At 41.6% G+C, this 21,839-nt stretch overlaps 1 protein-coding gene across 2 annotated transcripts; it reads left to right on the top strand.

Annotated features, from left to right (window-relative positions):
* Positions 1 to 949: 949 nt before the first annotated feature.
* On the top strand, positions 950 to 21,833 carry IL1RL1 (interleukin 1 receptor like 1). 2 transcript variants are annotated; one of them, XM_019804939.2, is made up of 11 exons: positions 950 to 1,048; positions 1,858 to 2,066; positions 2,848 to 3,058; positions 4,486 to 4,660; positions 4,753 to 4,915; positions 8,275 to 8,346; positions 9,814 to 9,955; positions 10,049 to 10,194; positions 16,680 to 16,826; positions 17,816 to 17,983; positions 20,712 to 21,833. In XM_019804939.2, exons 2-11 carry the CDS (start codon positions 2,006 to 2,008, stop codon positions 21,092 to 21,094), a joined length of 1,668 nt encoding a protein of 555 aa, XP_019660498.2. In that variant the 5' UTR covers positions 950 to 1,048; positions 1,858 to 2,005; the 3' UTR covers positions 21,095 to 21,833. The 2 variants fall into 2 exon arrangements, with proteins under 2 accessions (XP_019660498.2, XP_034514843.1); XM_034658952.1 differs by lacking the exon at positions 20,712 to 21,833 and adding an exon at positions 18,125 to 19,188.
* Positions 21,834 to 21,839: the final 6 nt, after the last annotated feature.

Here is a 21,839-nt window from a genome sequence, read left to right as displayed (position 1 = left end):
ATAACAGTAGTGCCTGTCTCTGTGGGTGTTGTGACAATGAAGGAGTTAACACATGTAAGTCACTTAGAACTGAATCTGGGCATAGAGTGAGTTCTAGATAAAGCTTAACTATTATCATTATATTATTGCACTCGTCTGCAATGAGTCCCTGAATCCTTCAGAGATATGGTAAGTTTTAAAAGTGAATTGAATTTACTCGCGGTAGAGTCATTCCAGCTATGCATAGCTAAAATCTAATTTTGCAATTGACATTCGTTTTACATGGGGTCCAAGAGTTGAAGGTTATGGTCTTCCTATCAGTCCCCTTGAGGAAGCCTTCTTACTCATAGTTTCCCTCTACGCTCCTGAGCTCCTTAGAAAAACTGCCCTTTTCCATCCAAACTGACCTGAGTCCCTACAGGGACTTCTGCCTGAGGAGCTGAGATGCTGGGGGGATCTGGTTTTGGATGAGACCGTGTCACATTCCGGACCACAAGCAGAGCATTTACAAACCTCCGTAAAGTCTGGCGTACTTCTCATTGCTTGGCCCCTCATTCGTTTTTGGACTCTCAGCACCAGCACTGCCAAAACTTGAGGGGCTCGCTTAGCTAGTGTTTGCCAAATGAAGTGTCGAAGGATATCTGGAAAGGCAGACTCAAGGCTCCAGGACTTCCAGATCATTGAGAACAGAATGAGTAATAATATCAGGGCAAATAAACAGCAAGCATCATTTAGCTTAAGAAACAGATGCTAAAATAAGGGGAGATGGTTTGATTACTTCATCTGAAGGGATGTTGTCCTTACGTTTAAATATTTATGTACCAAGGTCAAGAATTCTCGGTTCATGATGCACTGATATTTTTGAACAAGTCATGAATTGTGACTAAAAATAGCATTTCAGTGTGGGTGGAGTGGTGAATTGCAGGATGTCTTTGGGTGTCTCCCCTTCAAAATAAAAGAGAGAGTGCGTGCACCTGCGGTGTCTTCAGGGCAGAAGCCAGAGGAGCTGAAAACTATTCTTAGCTCGGCCATGGACTTGGAGTTCATTCCCTTCCGTCCTCCAGTTTGGGTAAGCATCAATTACTTATCTCAAGTTTATAAGAAAAAGTTTTCCATACAAATAATAAAAAAAGTACCGACAATTGATGTTTAGAGGAAATGTGTTTTCTTGAAGTGTATTAGGGCTATTGTGTCCATTGTTCTATTTGCTAGTTTCTGTATTAATTCAACCCCTTCCCTGACTTTTTAAGAAAAACCATCTAGTTAAATGATTCTCTTGGTGAAAGGAAAAAGAAAAGCATGTAATATTTTTCCCAGACCTCTGACTGTTCTTAGAAAAACTTTGGTGAATCTTGGGGACAAGTTGAGGTGGGGACACATTTTTGAGGGTTTGGCATTGCGTCCAGGGCAATTACTTCATTAACGGTTGACCCGTCACTTTCCTATATTTTTAATTGCTTTGTGATGACTATTGGCCTGTATGCCTGCCTGGGAGCCCCGCGTGTGTGCAGGCAGCCCCCAGCCTCTGTGTGTAGCTGCCACTTTACCCTGGCATTTATAACATTGTATTTTCTAGGGTCTGTTGAATTTAATGGTTTTAATTTGCTTTAAAAATAGAAACTAGTTCCTCCTAATTCAGCTTCTTCCAGTACATTCTCATGATGCTATGAAATAGTACGACTATTGTAAGGCCTGTGTGGCCCAAAGTTTCGGAGGAATAAATGCAATGTTTCATGTCTGAAACCCTGCTGTTATACATATTTATACCTAATAAATACCCGTTGATCGATTACTTCTCCCGGCGGGGGGGGGTATTGAACAAGTAAAAATCATGACAATAAACACTCTGCTTGTGATTTTGTATGATTTATGTTTCAGTACAGACACTGAAACTCTATCCTGCTGTGAATCTCAAGGGGCACCATCAATCTCCTGGTGGAGACCTTCACCATCGTATGTCACGGATTCGCCTTGAATAATCTCAACAGTCAGTTACCAACACTTGCTCTGGTTTGATAAGCTGAAAATGAGACTCCGGCTCTTGGCACTTCTAACACTTCTCATACATTCCACAGCAGCTAAGTTTAGTAAGTACCCCTTTTCAACTAAAATTGCAAAATTTTAAAATGAAGTCATTCCAAAAATATTTGCCTTGTTCTTTTCCTTAAAGATTTTATTTATTTATTTGAGAGAGAGAACGATGATAAAATTTGAAAATTAAGTAATTCCAAAAACATTAGACTTTTAAAAAAATATTTAATTTACTTATTAGAGAGAGAGAGAGAGAGAGAGACAGCACGAGCTGTGGGGAATGGCAGAGGGAGGGGGAGAAGCAGACTCCCCACTGAGCAGGGAGCCTGATGCAGGGCTGGATCCCAGGACTCCGAGATCATGACCTGAGCCAAAGGCAGAGGCTTAACCAACTGAGCCCCCCAGGCGCCCCATCATTTGCCCTGTGTTAAACTGCTCGCTTCTGGTTGTTCCTGGAAAAATCATTTATACTCTGCAGTCATTCTTTATCACAAATTTATTAGGACAAATTCTTCACGGCAAATATATCATAATTTAAGTTTTATGCATTTAAATACATCAAAACTTAACATGGTGCCGGTACGTGGGAGGCTCTGTGAGCATTGCTGTCCCACTGGCTGGACAGCAGTGTGGGAGCATTAGCTCCAATTAATGCATTAATCTGTGGTACCCGTTAGAACATTTCATAAAAGATCTTCATTATTTACTAATCTTTCTCAGAGAAAGTGTCACAGAAAATGGTCCATTTCTATATTTAATCCTAGAAGGTTGGTTCTGTGTTGTTCTATGATCATTTCAGGATCCTATTTATGTTTTGTTTGTTTTTTGCATCTGCAGGCAAATCATCCTGGGGCCTGGAAAATGAGGCTTTAATTGTGAGATGTCCTAGGCAAGAAAAGTCTCGATACCCTGTGGATTGGTACTTTTCAAAAACCAACAAAAGTATAACCACCCAGAAAAGAAATCGTGTGTTGGCCTCGGGGGAACGTCTGAAGTTTCTCCCAGCCAAAGGCAATGATTCTGGAATTTATACTTGCATTATCAGAAGGTATTAACCAGGCAGCCACCTTAATCTTTGGGCTTGCTCCCTTTTCTTTGATAATTGATGGTGTGAGCTGTCCTCCCTTTCCTTTTCTTTCTAGACTTTTGTGGGACAGCTACATTTGTAAAGGGGTTTGAATAGAAGAGTACTTCTAGGAACATCACCAGGTTGGGGTTTGGGGGATTATGAACTATTTAGAGGTAGAATTGCAAGAATTAGTTTGTAGCCCAATTAGGAAAAGACCTAGCTTTCCTAGTGACCAAGAGAACTGAGAGCGATCACTCACTTTGGCTGGAAGTAAGAACAAACCAGCAAAAAGACCCAGTAATCTAGACATTGGGCATCAAGGAAGCTTATGGTGGGTGCAAAAGGGCTGTTACCAGTGTCTTAAACCTGAGAGATAAGCTGAAGAGCGTTGTGTAATATTGTGTGCCCGCAAATTACTTACCTTACATATATATTGTTAAATGTTTTGATCTCGTGCCTGTATTTGGTACCTAAAATATGTCGGATGAACTACATCAAAATGCAGGATGTGTATATAGTTAGGTGCCTAGGCTCTGAGGTCAGACCAGTTTTAGTTTCAAATCCGTGTTCTATCACTAGTGGACTGTGTGATGCCAACAAGTGACTTCTCTGTCCCTCCCTTTTCCTTATCTGTAAAATACATATGATAGGATAGTCTACTTCAAAGCATCCTTAAGAGGATAAAATAATGTAATGTTAGCGCCATGCATGGTACATAGTAAGCTCTCAATAAATACCACTGATCTTTATAATATCTTGTTGGCATGACAGCACATCTAGGGTCTAAAGAAATTGCGAGGGAGTCATTTTCAGGGTTTATATTTTATTTCAAATGCAACACAAAAAGTATTTAAAACTCTAGATTTTTATAGATGTGTTTAAGTAAGAAAACAACCCCCGTGGGGCGCCTGGGTGGTTCAGTCGCTAAGCTTCTGCCCTTGACTCAGGACATGATCCCGGAGTTCTGGGATCGAGTCCTGTGTCAGGCTCCTCTGTGGGAGNTTAAAACTCTAGATTTTTATAGATGTGTTTAAGTAAGAAAACAACCCCCGTGGGGCGCCTGGGTGGTTCAGTTGCTAAGCTTCTGCCCTTGACTCAGGACATGATCCCGGAGTTCTGGGATCGAGTCCTGCGTCGGGCTCCTCTGNAGTCCTGTGTCAGGCTCCTCTGTGGGAGGCCTGCTGCTTCCTCTCCCACTCCCCCTGCTTGTGTTCCCTCTCTCGCTGGCTGTCTCTCTCTCTCTGTCAAGTAAATAAATAAAATCTTAAAAAAAAAAAGAAAGAAAACAACCCAGGTATATCAATTGTTTAAAGACAAAAAAGCAGCATTAAGTAAAAGCTTAGAATTGGATGAAGTCATTTCATAATCCTGAGTAACTTCTTAAATCATCTGACTTATTTTAATAGTCCTACCTCCAATAAGATTGGATATGTAAATGTCACCATATATAAAAAACAACCAGATTGCAATATTCCAGATCATCTGATATACTCAACAACATCTGGATCAGAAAAAAATTCCAAAATAAATTGTCCTACAATTGACCTCTACAATTGGACAGCACCTGTTGAGTGGTTTAAGGTAAAAGGACATTTGGGGGAAATGGATGAAAATTACGCAAAACAGGTGCAAGTAAAGAGTCGCTAGAAATGGAATGGAATTTTTCATTTCAGGATTGTAAAGCTCTTCAAGGACCAAGGTATCACATACATAAGAACTATGTGCTGATTGACGATGCAACTAGCAAGGACACAGGTGATTATACATGCAAATTTATGCACAATGAAAATGGAATCAATTACAGTGTGACGGCAACCAGATCATTCGTCATGAAAGGTAAGCTACTGAATTTAACAAAATATAATATTTGAAAAAAATTGTGTGGTAGGAATTGTGCTCTTCTTGTTGATTTCGCTAGACCGTAGACCCCCTTCTCTGCAGCGGATACCTGCCAAAACCCCCAGCGGATGCCTGAAATAGGGGATAATACTGACCTTCCACATACTATGTTTTTTCCTATCCATACGTACCTATGATAAAGTTTAATCGATACATGGGGCACGGTAAGAGATTAGCAACAATAATTAATAATAAAATAGAACAATTACAACAAAATACTGTAATAAAAGTTACCATAGATCTTAGCAAACTCAGCATACGATGTTTTTGTCTTTCCTTATTAAGCCGAGAGCTTTCACCTTTTCGTGTCAAGGAAGTGTTTCATGGCCTCTCTCTGGCTTCTCTGCATTTCCAGAATCATTAGTCTTGTGCTTTGGGGACGCTACTAAGTAAAATAAAGGTTACCTGAACACAAGCAGCGGGATGCCATGACAGTCTGCTCATAACCAAGATAGCTCCTAAGTGACCAAGGGGCATGTGGCAGATAGAGAGCAGATCTGCTGGACGAAGGGATGATTCACTTCCTGGGTGGGACAGAGTGGGGCCTTGTGAGATTTTATCATGCTACTCAAAACAGTGAGCAATTTAAAATCTATGAGTTGTTTATTTCTGGAATTTTCAATGTAATCTTTTCAGACCGAGGCTGACCATGGGTAGTTACCCTGAAAAACAAAACCAGGGATCAGGGGCACTGCTATACTTCATGGTCCTCCCTGAGATGTCCTCCACCTTCATCTTACCTTGCACATTCTCTACAGCAAAGAGCTTTTCTAAATGTGCTATCAAGATTTCAGGAATTTTTTTTTAAAGATTTTATTTATTTATTCGACAGAGATAGAGACAGCCAGCGAGAGAGGGAATACAAGCAGGGGGAGTGGGAGAGAAAGAAGCAGGCTCATAGCGGAGGAGCCTGATGTGGGGCTCAATCCCATAAAGCCGGGATCACGCCCTGAGCCGAAGGTAGACGCTTAACCGCTGTGCCACCCAGGCACCCCAAGATTTCAGGAATTTTAAAGGAAATTTATGCTACGGATCGAAAGCCAGATCTGTTCTCTCCTCTGTGACTTAAACTTTTCAAAGATGACAGGATCTGAATGCTAACTAAATAAACTTTTTTTGGGTGTCAATACAAGTATCTGCAGAGCCAGATAAACTTTCCTTCTCCCAATTTGTTGTGAGAAGTTCTGTAAATAGAAAAAAAATCTGTTTAATCTCTAATATAACTAACTGGATTAGAAATTTAGTGAGAAGTTCTATAAAGGGATAGAGAGATATTATTGGGTGGTTTTTAATTGTCAACCCAAAGTTATCAGGAGGCAATAAGTAGGCAAGGGTGTTTATTTGGGATCAAAGAATTGCAACTTGGGGTACCCAAATTTGGGTAACAACCCAACTAATGTCCCACCAGGGAGCAAAAGTCAGGGGATTTTAAAGCAAAGAGGGCATGTGTGTAGACACTGTTTACAAAGAATTCTGATGTGTATTGGCAGTAGAAAGCTAACCTTCGCTTAGTACGATTGGTGACTAAGACTACCACAAGCAAGTCTCTTACTGTACCAAGTTGCAGATGTTTGGGCTCAATCTTGGAATATTTGTAGTCTCACTAGTTCAAAAGTTCATGGTTCCACCAGTGAGGACATGGGACCCACCTCCTTAATGGCCTCCTGGCTCCAATTCAAAACCCCTTGACATAAGTGACACCATTCCATTTCACTTTTCACAAATCCTGGTTTGCAATATTTTCTACATTATCAATGACCTCAAGTAGATACTTTTTTTTAATGATTTTTTTATTATATTATGTTAGTCACCATACAGTACATCCCCAGATTCCGATGTAAAGTTCGATGCTCCATTAGTTGCGTATAACACCCAATGCACCATGCAATACGTGCCCTCCTTACTACCCATCACCGGTCTATCCCATTCCCCTACCCCCTCCCCTCTAAAGTCCTCAGTTTGTTTCTCATAGTCCATAGTCTCTCATGTTTCATTCCCCCTTCTGATTACTCCCCCTTTCTTTATCCTTTCTTCCCCTACCAATCATCCTAGTTCTTATGTTCCATAGATGAGAGAAATCATATGATAATTGTCTTTCTCTGCTTGACTTATTTCACTTAGCATTATCTCCTCCAGTGCCGTCCATGTTGCAGCAAATGTTGAGAATTCGTTCTTTCTGATAGCTGAGTAATATTCCATTGTATATATGGACCACAGCTTCTTAATCCAGTCATCTGTTGAAGGGCATCTCGGCTCCTTCCATGATTTGGCTATTGTGGACAATGCAGCTATGAACATTGGGGTGCATATGGCCCTTCTCTTTACTACGTCTGTATCTTTGGGGTAAACACCCAGTAGTGCAATGGCTGGGTCATAGGGTAGTTCAATTTTTAACTTTTTAAGGGACCTCCACACTGTTTTCCAGAGTGGCTGTACCAACTTGCATTCCCACCAACAATGTAGGAGGGATCCCCTTTCTCCACATCCTCTCCAACAATTGTTGTTTCTTGCCTTGTCTATTTTTGCCATTCTAACTGGCGTAAGGTGGTATCTCAGTGTGATTTTGATTTGAATTTCCCTGATGGCTAATGATACTTTGATTCTAAAGAGTATTTTTCAAATGTTAAGGTCTATAAAAGCCTATTCAGAGGAAATACCTCACCACCGACCATATCAAATCTACAAGGAGTCAGGGTTTCCTTAACATCACATATCATGAAATAAATGAGAATCAAGGGGTGGAGGAATGCAGCAGTGCTCCAGAAGACCCCTTTCACGGTCGCTAGGTATCAGTGCCACAGCAATCAGGATTTTCACAATGGTGGAACTCTGTGAGCGGAAGTGTGGACTTATGTGTTTATCATTGTCATAGGGCTTTTTTCTCCCATTCAACAAGCATTTATTAAATACCTTATATGTGCTAGTGTTTCATGGGACTTTTGAATTTTTCCTTCCTATAATGCTGTGCTTATTCTGTAGAATTGTGGTTTTCTAGCAATTGCCAGGCCATGCAATTCATTTAATGTGTTGGACTAACATTGTTTTAATGATATAAAAGAGAATAGGAAGTATCAGAGTATTGTAAGTAGTAAGGGAAAGTATTACTTAAATGTTTTCTTTTTCATTTGTGTGTGTGTGTGTGTGTGTGTGTGCATGTATCTGTTGCCATGGGTCATTGTCAGAATAATCTGAGAAACATTGCCATGAAATAGGATAGAAATATGAAAACACAAGCTTTATATTGATCACTTCCAATGTTATCCTAATATTTATATTTTCTTTGTCTTTCATTTAAGAGGAGGAAAGCCCTTCTTGGTTTCCAGTAATTATAGCCCCTCCACAAAATGAAACAAAAGAAGTGGAAATTGGTAAGAAAACTTTAAGAATGCTATAAATGTTGCCTGGAGAATCCTTCCATATGACCCTTGGTCTAAATTCCCCAAGCATGGGTCAGGCAGTTAACACAATGGATCTTGAGCATTAAATGAAATGTCATGTGTAGATATATTCTCCTCAGTACTTGCTAATATTAGGAATACCCAGCATTTACATTTGTTTTGTACTTGTAACTCATGGTGCTTTCACAGGTACTGTTTTACTTCATTCTTACTTCTCTCCAGGAGGTAGTCATTGTTCCCAATTTATGCTTGTGGATACTTAGGCTCAGGCGGGATCAGTGACATGCCCAGGGTGGTGAATAATCAATGATAGAAGGATAAGAACCCAGGCTTTCTGACTCTGCCCATCTTTGTGTTCTCTAGTTCCCCACCAGAAATGAGATACAGCTCAATGTTCTTGGCCTATAGGATAAGTTCCTTCATGAGCTGGTTCTCACCGCATCCTGGCTCATCCACAGCTGTTAACCCCACCTGCTCCTTGTCCCTACCTCGCTGACCCCCTCACAGTTGTTATGCTGATAAGACAGCATTTCCGCATTCTTTCCTGCTTTTGTCCATGTTGTTCCTCCTTCTCATCTCTCAACAGTGAGCTCAAATACCATTCCCCAATATCACACTCCTTACCCACCAGCAGGAACCACCAGAGCCTCCATCCAGTCAGGTCCAAGGAAACCATTTCCGTGTACAGCATGGCAGTCCTGCTCCCTGGAATGACTTCTCCCTCTATATTCCCACATCATTTATCAGTCTTTCTATAGAAGACTAGACTATCTTGTGTTTTCATCATTTGTGTGTGCTGTTATCACCTTCTGAGACACTCAGCATTCTTCATCCCTCTGCATACTTCTTGACCCAGGAACCAAGGGCTCAGTAAGGGATGGCTGAATGCATGTCACCAGGCGGGAGGGCAGCCCTCAAGCTTTCAGCTCAGGGCGGAGGAAGCCTCAAGTGAAAGGACTTGTAATAATGGAGAGTGCTCTTGAACAATGAAATACTAGGATTGTAGCTGGGCCAAGCAACACACAGTTTTACCAACCAAGGGGCTTCCAGAGAGAAGAGAATTCAGTAAAAGGAGAAAGATGTGGAAGAAAGGAATTACAAAGAAATTCCAACGTAGAGTAAAAAGAAGCCCCATCTCATAATGTGGGATTGATGAAGCCGGAGTTACTCATCTCGTAGTTTACACTGCAGGTGAGGGGGGGGTGGGAACAGAGATTCCTCCAAACTGTGAACAAAGGGGGTGGAGGCAAGGTGAGGGCCCAGGCCACTTGCCCTGACAAGGACAAGGAGGGAAGTGCTAAGGATAAGGAATGGTAAGGAAGGGGAGCGGCATCAGTTCCTTGCACACACCAGGTGTTCAATGACTTTTTTCGCATTGAATGCAATACTACTGGCAGAACTGAATTTTACTGGTGAATTCTCTCGCTTCTCATCTAGGAAAACCAGCAAACATACTCTGCTCTGCTTGCTTTGGGAAAGGCTCTCTGTTCATGTCTGGCGTCCGATGGAAGGTGAACGGAACCATAGTTCAGAACTTCAGTGAAGCAAGAATTCAAGAGGAACGGGAGCAAAATCAAAGGTATTTTTATATTGAGGTTAAAACATCTCCTTTTCCTCCCACACAATTTGCAACAGCAGAGTAAGCATTGAAAGTAACATGTGGCCTTTTTAGTTTTAGCAATGAGCTGACTTGTCAGAACACCATTTTAAGAATAGATGATGTGAGAGAGGAGGATTTGACGCTGCGGTATGAATGTCTGGCTCAGAGTTTACATGGGCAGACACAGCACACCGTAAGACTACAGAGGAGAAGTCCAAGTAAGGAGTGTTCCTGAGACTTTGGTCACCAGAGTTAGCTGCACCAACTGTAAGCTGAAATCCTTTTCTTAGAGAACAATGTGTTGGAGTGTGGTTCCAGGGCCAGTCTCTCAAGACAACGGAAGTGGCCCATCTCTTAAAACGTGCTTCTCTTAAGAACACTGAGTATTTGTAGTGTGGTAGCCCTAGTTGCCTCTCTACAACTTTACTTCCCCTTCTTCCTCCCCTCCCCCTTCTCCTTTCTCCCACCCCTTCTCCACTCCCTCCCCCTCTCTTTCCTCCCCTCCCTTCCTTCCTCCCCCCCTCCCCCCTACCTTACCTTCTTGTGTTGGTTCCTCTTTAACACCCAACTGCTTCCTTGGCCATCCTTCTGCTTTCATTAGCTCTCTCTGTCTCACTGTATATGAAAGACAACACACTAACAGCAAACGTGAACATGTTCTTTGTTACCTTTCATGACTTTTATGACACGTTATAAACGTGTTCCCTTTTATAACTCTTTTTTATTTTTTTGGTCCTAAAGAATGCACATTTCATTAGTGAGGCTGGCAAAGTAGATGAAAAGGTGAAGTCGTTAATTACTGCCCGTTCCAGTAAGAAGATCTTAAATGCTGCTTTGTAATAAGACATCATGTGCTATCATTGTTAAGCTTTATAAAATATTAAATGTATTTATTTATTTTTTTTTCTACCTGCAAAACCTAAAGTATTTACTATCTGGTCCTTTCCAAAAAAATTGTGTGACCCTTGCATTCTGTCTCTTTAAAAAAAATTATTTGTGCACTAATGCTATACAGTCTTATTTCCTGTAGCTGTACAGGCAACCTTGATTTTGGGTAGAGTAAGTCTTCCAATTTTGCTCTTCCTCAAGACTGTCTTGGCTACTCTTCGACCTTTGTATTGTCACATAAATTCTCTTCAGATATTTTTGGATTATAAGCATGTTTTGCTACAGGTTACATAGAAAATTTTATAGCCTGTTGTGTAATTACTTAATGTAAAGTAAAAATCTTTCCGTGATACTAAATGTTCTCCTACACCATGATTTTTAATGACTCCACAGTATCCCATTATACAGAGAAACCATCATTTATTTCACCAAATACATCGTTGGGCTACATGTCTTCCTTTTTCTGTCTTTTTAAAGATTCAATGTATTTCAGCTAAAAAAAGAAAGCACAAGCAGTTCACCCATTACTCCCACCCCCACCCCTACCCCTGGTAACTACCAACCTAAGTGTAGGTGAAACTCATGGGGAGTCTGGTAGTTCAGCTCATTTCTTTACTGTATCTGTTATTCAACATGCAATTCAGGTACCACCTTTTATGAGGAGATTTCCTTGGCCAGCAGTTTGCAGTCTATATTCCTTCCAGGCGTTCCTGTAGGGCCCTGTCTCTATCTCTACACTCATCACACACAAGTCTGCTGAACGTGACTCTAAGCTCCATGAGGGCAGGAATGGCGTCTCATCCATCTTCATGTCCTCCATCTGTATTGCAGTGCCTGGTACCGAGCGTGCATTCAATAACAATTTTTTGAATGAATAAATGAACGAATACCTTATTCATAATCTCCAAGACTTAGAAGCAACCATGACGTTCTTCAATAGGTGAATACATAAGTCAGTTATATCATACAATGGAATCTTATTCATTGGTAGGAAGGAATGAGCTATTGAGCCATAAAAAGACATGCGGGAACTTTAAGACCTGTTGCTAAGAAGCCAATCTGAAAAGAGTGCATACTGTATGATTTCAGCTACGTAACAATCTGGAAAAGGCAAAGCTATAGAGAGAGTAAAAGCTCAGTGGTTGCCAGGAGAGAGGGCGGACAACAGGATTTTTAGGACACTAAAATTGTCCTATATAATAGTCTATTGGTGAAGACATGGTATGATGCATTTATCAAAACCCATGGAACTGTACAACACAAAGTGGGAACCCTAGTATAAACTATGGACTTTAATTGATAGTAATGTATCAGTATTGGCCTATAAATTGTAAACAATGTATTGCACTAATTCAGGATGTTCATAATATGGGAAACTGAATGCTAGGGCTGGGGGAGAGTATATGGGAACTCTGTCTACTTTCTGCTCATTTTTGTTCTTGTTGTTGTAAACCCAAATGTGGTCTGAAAGATAAATTTTATTAATTAAAAAAAAAAAGGATTGTGTGTCTACTAGGAAAACAAGGAGGGGCGATGGATACAAGCAATGACAGCATTTCCTGCTAAACTCGGAGCAAGGAGCACGTAGACAAAAAAAGCCTAGGGAAGAGTCTCAGAAGAGACTGGTTCAGTGAATATTGACTCTCCAGGAGATCTGTGATGTGGGTTTCAGCCCAAGTTAGGTTGTGGAGATGAATAAGACAAAACGGAGGGAAGAGCCAGAATCTAAAATACATTGGTTCTGAAACCAAAATGAACACGCAGAACCAATGAGAATTTATATTTCTGCTTCTTCTCTCCTACTCTGGGGATTAAAACAACAACACACCTGGAGCTTCTGGGTATTTTAAAAACCTACTCAGGAATTTGTTACAAATTGAAGTTAAGCATTTATAAATTATAGAGCTTATATTAATTACACAAAATTTTATTAGTAATTGGAACAATTATAANTATTAGTAATTGAAACAATTATATCCTTTTATTGGAATAATTAAAACTTAATTTAAGAATGAAAAAATACTATATCAAGGAAAATGATCTTTGGACATTTCCATTGCTCCAGCTATAGGGCTTAATTATTCAACAAAGCAATAGCCTACATTTATGTTTGTTGGGGTTTACATTTATGTTCCCAGTAACTTGGAAAGGCCAAATTGTTTATAAGTTCCCTATAGTTTTATCTGAATCTAGCATGCCTTTAATGACTTCATTATAATTTGATGCAATAAAATATAACAAAAATATGAAACTGACTACTCTTCAGTAGATCACATTCAGACACTATATATTATCTTTTAAAATTAAGTGGAGAGAATGATCTGTCTTGGGTATAGGTAACAAGAGGACACATTGTCTGTAAAGAATCCGCAACAGTAATAAGACCATCTAAGAGTCATTGTGCTTCTTTTTCTAAGATTTTTATTTATTTATTTATTTATTTGAGTGAGAATGAGTGAGAGAAAGAGAGCGAGAGAGAGAGCACGAGTGGGAGAAGGGGCAGAGAGAGAAAGGGAAAAACAGACTCCCCTGCTGAGCAGGGAGCCCNAACAGTAATAAGACCATCTAAGAGTCATTGTGCTTCTTTTTCTAAGATTTTTATTTATTTATTTATTTATTTATTTATTTATTTATTTGAGTGAGAATGAGTGAGAGAAAGAGAGCAAGAGAGAGAGCACGAGTGGGAGAAGGGGCAGAGAGAGAGAGAAAGGGAAAAACAGACTCCCCTACTGAGCAGGGAGCCCGACATGACATGGGGCTTGATGCGGGGCTCGACCCCAGGGCCTTTGGCTCAGCCCCAGGATCCTGGGATTGTGACTTGAGCCAAAGGCAGAGGCTTAACTGACTGAGCCACCAGGGCACCCCAGAGTCATTGTGCTTTTAATCATGACCTTACCCAGACATCACTAAAAATGTCAGTGATGACCCGCTCCTCCTCTGGGGGGCAGACTGAGTCTTCCTCCCACTCCCTTGGTATGTCGTTGCATGCAATGATGTCAGCAAAAATAGTTTTACAAACATTTCCTTCCTGAGCACCTGCCAACTTCCTCCCCTGCTTGCATTTCCAGGCAAAGACATCTTGTTTGTTAGATGAAGCACTGAATCCAGTATAAATGGGTGAGGAGAAAAAATATGGTTTTTTTTACACTTGTCAAACCATGCACAACTACGTGGAAATTATTTAACGTGTTTGTCACATAGCCAAAGGGAGAGTTAGGCCCTCAGTTTATACCTCTAAGTGGGATATAGCCCAGATTAATTTGGATAAACACAGACACAACCAGATGAAAAAAATTGGGGGTGATAGATAAGCACACCACCGATTTGATGCGTTCGTGGTTAAGTCTCTGCTTGAAGTGGTGCTTTAATTTTTGCTTTAATTAGACTTAAACCACCAATTTGTAAGTTTTTACCAAACAAACAGAATCATGACATTGAGTGCGATCCAGTTCCATGGGTCATGAGGTTTCTACCAATAATAACGGAGTCACCCCAGGACATATGAACCACATCGCAATGTAATATCAGGGCGGTCTGGTGGTGGTAGCCCACACAGTGGACCCCCAAGGAGAGGGGAAGCTGTGCCCTCCCCCTCCCCCTGGAGCTGCCATTGCCTCGATATCCCCATACCTTGTTTACGTTGTCACTTTATGAATGTTCTCTAATGACATGTGTATTGGAATTGTTTTCATGTTACATGTACTTGGTGACTTTTTTCCTTCTAGTTTATTTGTATGTGCTACCCTTCCCCTGTTTTTCTTCAAATTAACATGGTTACGCTCCGTTTCAACAACTGTGTACATTAAACAAAAACTGTTGTTACAGCAGTTTGTCACAATGAATTCCTTTATTTCTCATCACAAAATAAATTACAGCATTGTCTTGAATTTCAACAGCAAGAACTTTAAAAGCTTATGTTCCCTATTATTTGATGTGATTAAATAAATATTTGACTCTCCTAATAATAGTAGTACACATTTATTCATTGTTTCCTTTGGAACTGTCTAATTATTTTCCATTTCATTTCTTATTTATTTGATCAATATTCCACGAGGAAGAGACTGTTACTATCACCAAATTTTGCAGATAAGGAAACCGAAGCAAGAGGAGATTGAATAACTAACCAGCTGAGTATTAGAGTTTGAGCCAGGACTCAAACTTACGCAGTGTTTTCCTGTTTATAAACATTTTCAAAAAGTATTTAGTGTTTAGTCACCACATACGGAATTATTTACACAGGCATTGAGTCATTAACCAAAAGACATTGAACTTCAACTTTCTTTACTGTCTCAGATTAACTTCTTTCCTCCCAGTGGAGGCGACCAGCCACATGTGCAGTTACTTCATGGTCTCCCCAAGAAATGTAGGTTCCCAGACGGTAGCCAGATAGCACTTTTAGAGAGAGAGACCTGGAGGGGAATCCCATTGAAATGCTTTCCTTAAGGCGTGTTTATCATTTAAACCAATGATAGTGCAGATAGTAGGCTCTCTGCCAATTTTCAGCAACACGCCTCCTCCACCGCCCCCTGGTTTTGAATCTCTTCCCCTTGGCCATTCTTGATTTCGTGGTGCTAGATACTCAGGATGCTAATGAGCTATGGGAGGAATCTGTGAATATGGATGAATGATTTTGTATGGCAAGACTGGGAACACATGCTTTGAGACTTCAGACAAAAATGCAGGGAGAACGCTGTAAGAGACGAATCTCCTTTGAGATTCTTCTCACGGTCATCTTTAAGTGGGACTCTTTGTAAATAGTTAATTCTAAAGAGAGAAGTCAACTTAAAACAGCCAAAAATACCATTAATGAGTACAGTTCTTGTATTTAATTTGTACGTATCTGTTATAAGTCCTTGAAATCGGGAAACTTTTTGAGTACGCACTTTGTGCAGCAGTGAATACAGGACACAGTTCAGTGATGAGAAAAGTAAGGGGTGTGTTTAGAACCTAGAACCCCAGTAATTTGACTTCCCCATCAATTACGCTTTAGAGACTTACATGGCCCTTGTCTCTTCGCTGCTTTCCTATGCAGTAAGACCCCAAGACCTTTTGATTTGTTCTCCTTAATGCCCCAACACCAGGCATATCCGTTCCTTTCTCATTATTATGTGAGGGTTCAGACTCTCCTTATCTTTCACAGGTATTGCAGAAACTTCCTGTCCATTTTCCTCTAAGTAATTATGGTCTCTTCCCACAGAAACAGATTACCTACCTTCAGATTAATCTTGCTTGTCAACCACTTTCATTGTTAACACCCCACTCAACACTTAGTGGCTCCTGTGACCTTCCCGAATAAAGCCAAAATGCCTTAACAGGAGCCCCAAGCCTGATCAGAACCTAGCCCTGACCCACATTTCTCATTGTGTCTTCCGCCGACTGGATTACTTCAGTTCCACGGAGAACACACCACATCCCCACCCCTGGGCTCACTGCATCTGCTCTTGCCAGGAGGATATTTTCCTTGTTTTGCAGGTCTCTAAAACCTCCCTCCACCTGCAGGAAGGCTCCATTGCACAGTCCAATGTGGAGTGGGCACTCCTAAAGACCTCTGCCAGCTCACATTACACGTTTACCTCCTATCTTAGTTACGTTTACATTTGAGAATCCCTTACAATGCCTAGCCTGCTGCCTGGCACAGAGTAGGCGCTCAATAAATGTTCACTTACTGATTCGCGGCCATGGCAATTGCAGGTAGGCATCTCTTGTATGCAACTCCTGTACTCCCAGTGGAGGTCAGCAGCCATGTATTTGTTGATTTTACCTTGTTCTAGTAATAATAGCAATCACTTTTGTCCTCCCCTTATCTTTTGAACAGATGTCGAGCAAAGCACCTACTACCTTCTGGCGGGATTTAGCACCTTGTTAATGTTAATCAGTGTCATGGTGATAACACTGAAAGTGTTCTGGATTGAGGTTATTCTGCTCTGGAGAGACATAGTCAGACCTTACAAAACTAGGAATGGTAAGTGGCAAGTTTCACATTTTTCTTCAAAAGAAAAGGATCCATAATGGCTGATGGTTACTTGTCTGTTGATCTCTTAATAGCTATGCTACTAAACCCAGATTTTGCTTGCTAACATATTGTCAGTAGATCTTTCTTTCAGTCCACTCAGAGGCCATTCTCTATCTTTTTTTGTTTCTCCTTATGGTTCTGAGATTCATCTCAACAGCTCAAATTTCCTTCCTGATAGGCTTACTCTTCCTACTAAATCAAGAACAGAATCGGCCCAAACCCAGAAAGTTGAAACATTTTGGAAACTGTGTATTGGTAAAACTTTATGGAATTCAAAACATTAACAAAAGTGTTCCTGTTTTCCAGATGTGAACAACTTAGAAAGGGCCATCAGAAGGCAGATGTATTTCACCAGAAAGCTCACTCCATAGAGTCCTACCTATGTGCATAAGTTACACATGAAAGGATACATTTATCCCTGCTAAATCAGAACACCATTGTTTCCTTTGGGGGCAGATATACTTTACATTTTCCATATGGTCCACTCAACTAGGGCTAATTATTTGATTTGTGGGAAATGCAGATCCCTTAAAAAAAATTCTCCTTTCACATTTTCACTTCCTAGGATTAGGGGAAAACAACAGCTAAAATTGAGATCTACTCCAAGCAACAGAAGACTCCTTATCCATGACAATAAATATTTATCAATAAATTATTAATTACATTTGACAATATGGTGTGTGCTAAACTGGACTGGCTCTTGCCTATTCTCTATCATTCAGTCTGAGGCAGTAAAGAGGGGAACTTTGGGATTAAGATTGATTTTCTGATAATATTTTGTGGCAGTAGGTTGTTGTCACCATCTCTGAATTCTAGGATATTGTGGGCGGGGATCCATGCACCAACAACAATAAAATTCAGTGAAGAATGTCTCGTAAGAGTCAAATGGGAATTTTCAGAGCCAAGCAATAAAGTTGTATTTCTTGTTCTAATTTCAGATGGAAAGATCTACGATGCTTACGTTATCTATCCGCGGAACTATAAAAATAGTCCTGAGAGGGCCAATGCCGTGGAGCACTTTGTTCACCAGATTCTGCCTGATGTTCTTGAAAATAAATGTGGCTATAACTTATGCATTTATGGGAGAGATCTGCTACCTGGAGAAGGTAAAGCTATCGACATACGTCAAGGACAGAAAGTCACGTTTATCAGAAGGCCAGGGGTGGGTGGTCTTCACCCTGTGTGGGATAAGGAATTACAATCATTATTCCCGATCTTAAGACCAGAGTTTTTAAATATTTCTCCAGAAGAAGAAGATACTTATTCTTTGCTCCTGCTGCCCCCATGGCCAACCTGATCATGAGGTCTTCACAAGAGTATAAGTGATGTGAAGACACGGCTAGGCGGATTTAGCAAGGCACTGCCCTACTTGACTTCCCATGTCCACCACTGGGGTAACTGACATATATCTTAATTCTCTCTAGAAGAGCCGAAAGAAGACTCAAAAAACAAAGAATTTTGTTCTAATATTCAGAGGCATTGGTTAAAGTTTTTGCAAGGATTCCGGAGTCTTTATGATTTTCCTTGTATTGGAGAAACATTTGCAAATGTATATTCTCACAAGAACCACTAGAACTGTCTTCTGTTTCTTAATCTTCCTAGTCGATTCCATGTACTTTTGACAGTTTGTCACAATTCTGACCTCTCAGTAGCTGTTCTCCTCCTCCCTCTATATTTATGTCAAGTACCCGTGAGCCATCCTTATAGCTCTTCTCAAATTCCTCAGAGAGCTGGAAGTGTTTGGAATGTGAATGAGGCAGGAACATCATGAGGGTAAGTCTGATAAAGTTAACGCCTAGTAGACTCCGAATTTAAACTGGCATTTCCACTGCAAAGAGGGATTCACGTGTCTATAGATTTAAAGGAACACACAGCAGGTGAATCTGGTGCATTCTGGAATATTTGGCAATGTTAATCAGATTACCTCACAATGGCGTGGGAGACTTGTAAAATGAACAATTCAAGAAAATGGAATCCAAGTTTTCTCTACAGGCTTTCTTCCTCCTCCAGCTCTCCCATCGGCTACTCACTCCAGCAGACAGAAACAAGTCAAGGTGCTCAAAAGCTTTTTTCATGTTACACATCTGGTCAGGAAGCTGCAGGGAGCCCAGCTGTTTGTGACGTCATATCACCTGCTACATCTGGCTGCAAAGTCTTCATCTCTTTTGTCTCGGATCTGTCGACCTCATTTCTAGTTCTACCTCTCTCCAGCCCAACGTGAACGCCAGCTCACTGAGCCTCAAGCTCGCGTGGCCTGCATTGTGCTGTTTTTCACCTGGGAACGTTCCCACTTCCCCTCCAGCAAATATGTCCTCTGACCTTACTTTAACCGAAGTAAGTTCAAATCTAACAAAGCAACACCAAACTTCACTCATCCCTTAGGAAAAGTTCATGACTGACTCCATCAGTGCCTTTCTTCCCATGCTAGTTACCTTCTGTTTGCTCCTTCAAATCCACTCTGTGCCCCGCTCCATCCAGTGGCCCTGGGGGGCTGGTCTTTATGGACTCCATCATGCCCCTGCCCTCTGCTCCCTGCTGGGTTTGGTCAATGGAAGCCCTGGCAGGAGTTCAGAGGCAGGCAACCCATGAGGTTGCCTGGGTAGCTGGGCTCTTCTCTCCTGGAACACAGGCTCCTGTTAGTTGACTTTATACTCAGCTTCCATAACTGCTTCCTCCCCTTCACACCTGGAGGGGGGTAATGCCTCCCTGGTTATTTCCCATGCTGGGGTTCTGACGCATCTCTCGTTGATTTCTCTTGGCTCTGCCCACATCTTTTATAAATTGTCCTTTCATTAAACTTTCTTAAGTCAGTCCTTTTGAGTGTGCCAAGTTTTCTGTTAGGACCCTGACCGACACAAAGTCTCTATCTGGCATTATTCAACATTTATTTCCGTAGTTCACGCTGCATGGATTGGCAGTCTTTCGGCTGCCACACGCTGAAAATATCTGCAGTGGTTTCTTTCGTGGTTGCATTACTTTGTTTTCTCTGTCCCCTCCTTGCCATGAGAGCTGAGTATTTTACACCTTCTTTCCAAGTCTGCCCAGAAGTTACCTGCTATCACCATGGAGTTGATGCTATATAAACTCTAACTTGATAAGGGGATCTGGTCTTCCTTAAGAGTTTTCTAGTCTGGATCAAATCAGCTTCTCAAACAGAGATACTGGGGAGTGACGTGAATCCAGGACTCCCTTAGAGGCTTTAATCAGGTCAGAGGAGCAAAGGATCCTAAGAGTTAAAGTACTAAGCCCTCATAAAACACATAAGCTAATATTCTTTTTTTTTTTAAAGATTTTATTTATTTATTCGACAGAGATAGAGACAGCCAGCGAGAGAGGGAACACAAGCAGGGGGAGTGGGAGAGGAAGAAGCAGGCTCCCAGCGGATGAGCCTGATGTGGGGCTCGATCCCATAACGCCGGGATCACGCCCTGAGCCGAAGGCAGACGCTTAACCGCTGTGCCACCCAGGCGCCCCCATAAGCTAATATTCTAAGAAGATAATATGTAGCTAATGAACTTGAATTCTAATTCTCCCACTAAAGATCTCTACCTACCATTTAACTCCAAGGACTCTGCTTTAGTTAGGACTGATCTACCTGGGAAAGAAGAGGGGCTTGGGACTGATGTGCTCACAGTGGGAGTGATAAGTCGAACACAACAGGTGTTGTCCATCCAAGCACATTCCCCCTTTTCTGAGTAAAGAACTGATCAGCGTCAGAATCTCGTGCCAGATTAAAACCATAACTTTTTTTTTTAAGTTCAGAACATTTATGATCAAAGCATTAGACTTAAAAACGCAGCAACAGGAAATGCGATCCGTGTCTTTTATCCCCAGATGCAGCCACTGCAGTGGAAAGCAACATACGAAAGAGCAGGCGGCAGATTTTTATCCTGACTCCTGAGATGGTGCACAGCAGGGAGTTTGCCTACGAGCAGGAGATCGCCTTGCACAGCGCCCTCCTCCAGAATGACTCCAAGGTGATTCTTGTAGAATTGGAGGCTCTGAGCAAGCCCGGTGGACTGCAGTTTGGGGACCTTCAAGATTCCCTCAAGCACCTTGTAGAAGTGCAAGGTACCATCAAGTGGAGGGAAGACCACGTGGCCAACAAACGGTCCCTCAATTCCAAATTCTGGAAGCACATGAGGTACCACATGCCTGTGCCAAACAGACGGCCAGGGACACCCAGTTTGGTTTCCCTGAGTGCCCAGGGGCAGTAGTGCTGGCTTTGACATGCTGATAATGCACCCGATTTCCATCGATCTGAGCTCCTCCTCGCTGGATGAGGCCCCGGGACCAGACACCAAGGCAGAGGTGTGAGGACCGGGGATGTCAAGAGTGTGCACGCCCCCAGTTTCATCTATCAGCTTTACTCCCATTTGCCCGATTCTGGGGGGATGCAAAACACCCAGAAATTTCTATCCTCGATCGCTCTCTCTTCAGCTCACTTTTCCTTCCTTTTCTCCCTTTGCTGGTCTTTCTCCATGTGGCCTAGGATCTTTTCATTAGGCTTTTTTCCGCTGTCTCTCTCTTCCCTGCTGTCCTGCTCCTTACTCCTTGTCAATATTCTACACCTTGAACTTCAAACTGGAAGGGTTAGAGCTAAATTTTCATGTAACGTTGAAGAACACTCAGATTCCCACAAGCAGAACATTAGCAGTGCATCTCGCTTCCATTGTGTGTCTACACACAGTGCGTTTGACCTCTCCCTGGTGAGGGACACAATGTTGTTTCACAGGGTACCCATCGTGCATATGGACACTGTGAACATTCTTGCGGACATGTGTTCTTCTTTGTCTTGGCTCAATACCGAGTTATGGTCCCTCTTACGAAACTGTCAAATTGGCAAACTAATTGTACCATTTTACATTTCCTCCAGTTTTGTACAAGACCACTCTTCTTCCACCTCCTCACCGATGATTGGTGCTGTTAGGTCTCTTTGAACTGTGTTGTTTCTGTTCATGT

This window comes from Ailuropoda melanoleuca, chromosome 4 (genome assembly GCF_002007445.2).
Source record: "Ailuropoda melanoleuca isolate Jingjing chromosome 4, ASM200744v2, whole genome shotgun sequence".
In the NCBI taxonomy this organism is placed as follows: Eukaryota; Metazoa; Chordata; class Mammalia; order Carnivora; family Ursidae; genus Ailuropoda; species Ailuropoda melanoleuca.
Note: the sequence above shows the minus strand (reverse complement) of the source record. Positions and strands in the feature narration are given on the sequence as shown.

Coding starts and splice junctions, on each gene's coding strand:
- IL1RL1 (XM_019804939.2), top strand. CDS start 2,006: ATGAGACTCCGGCTCTTGGCACTTCTAACACTTCTCATACATTCCACA. Junction 10,195..16,679: donor ACTACAGAGGAGAAGTCCAA/GTAAGGAGTGTT, acceptor TCTTTTGAACAG/ATGTCGAGCAAAGCACCTAC. Junction 16,827..17,815: donor ACCTTACAAAACTAGGAATG/GTAAGTGGCAAG, acceptor TTCTAATTTCAG/ATGGAAAGATCTACGATGCT.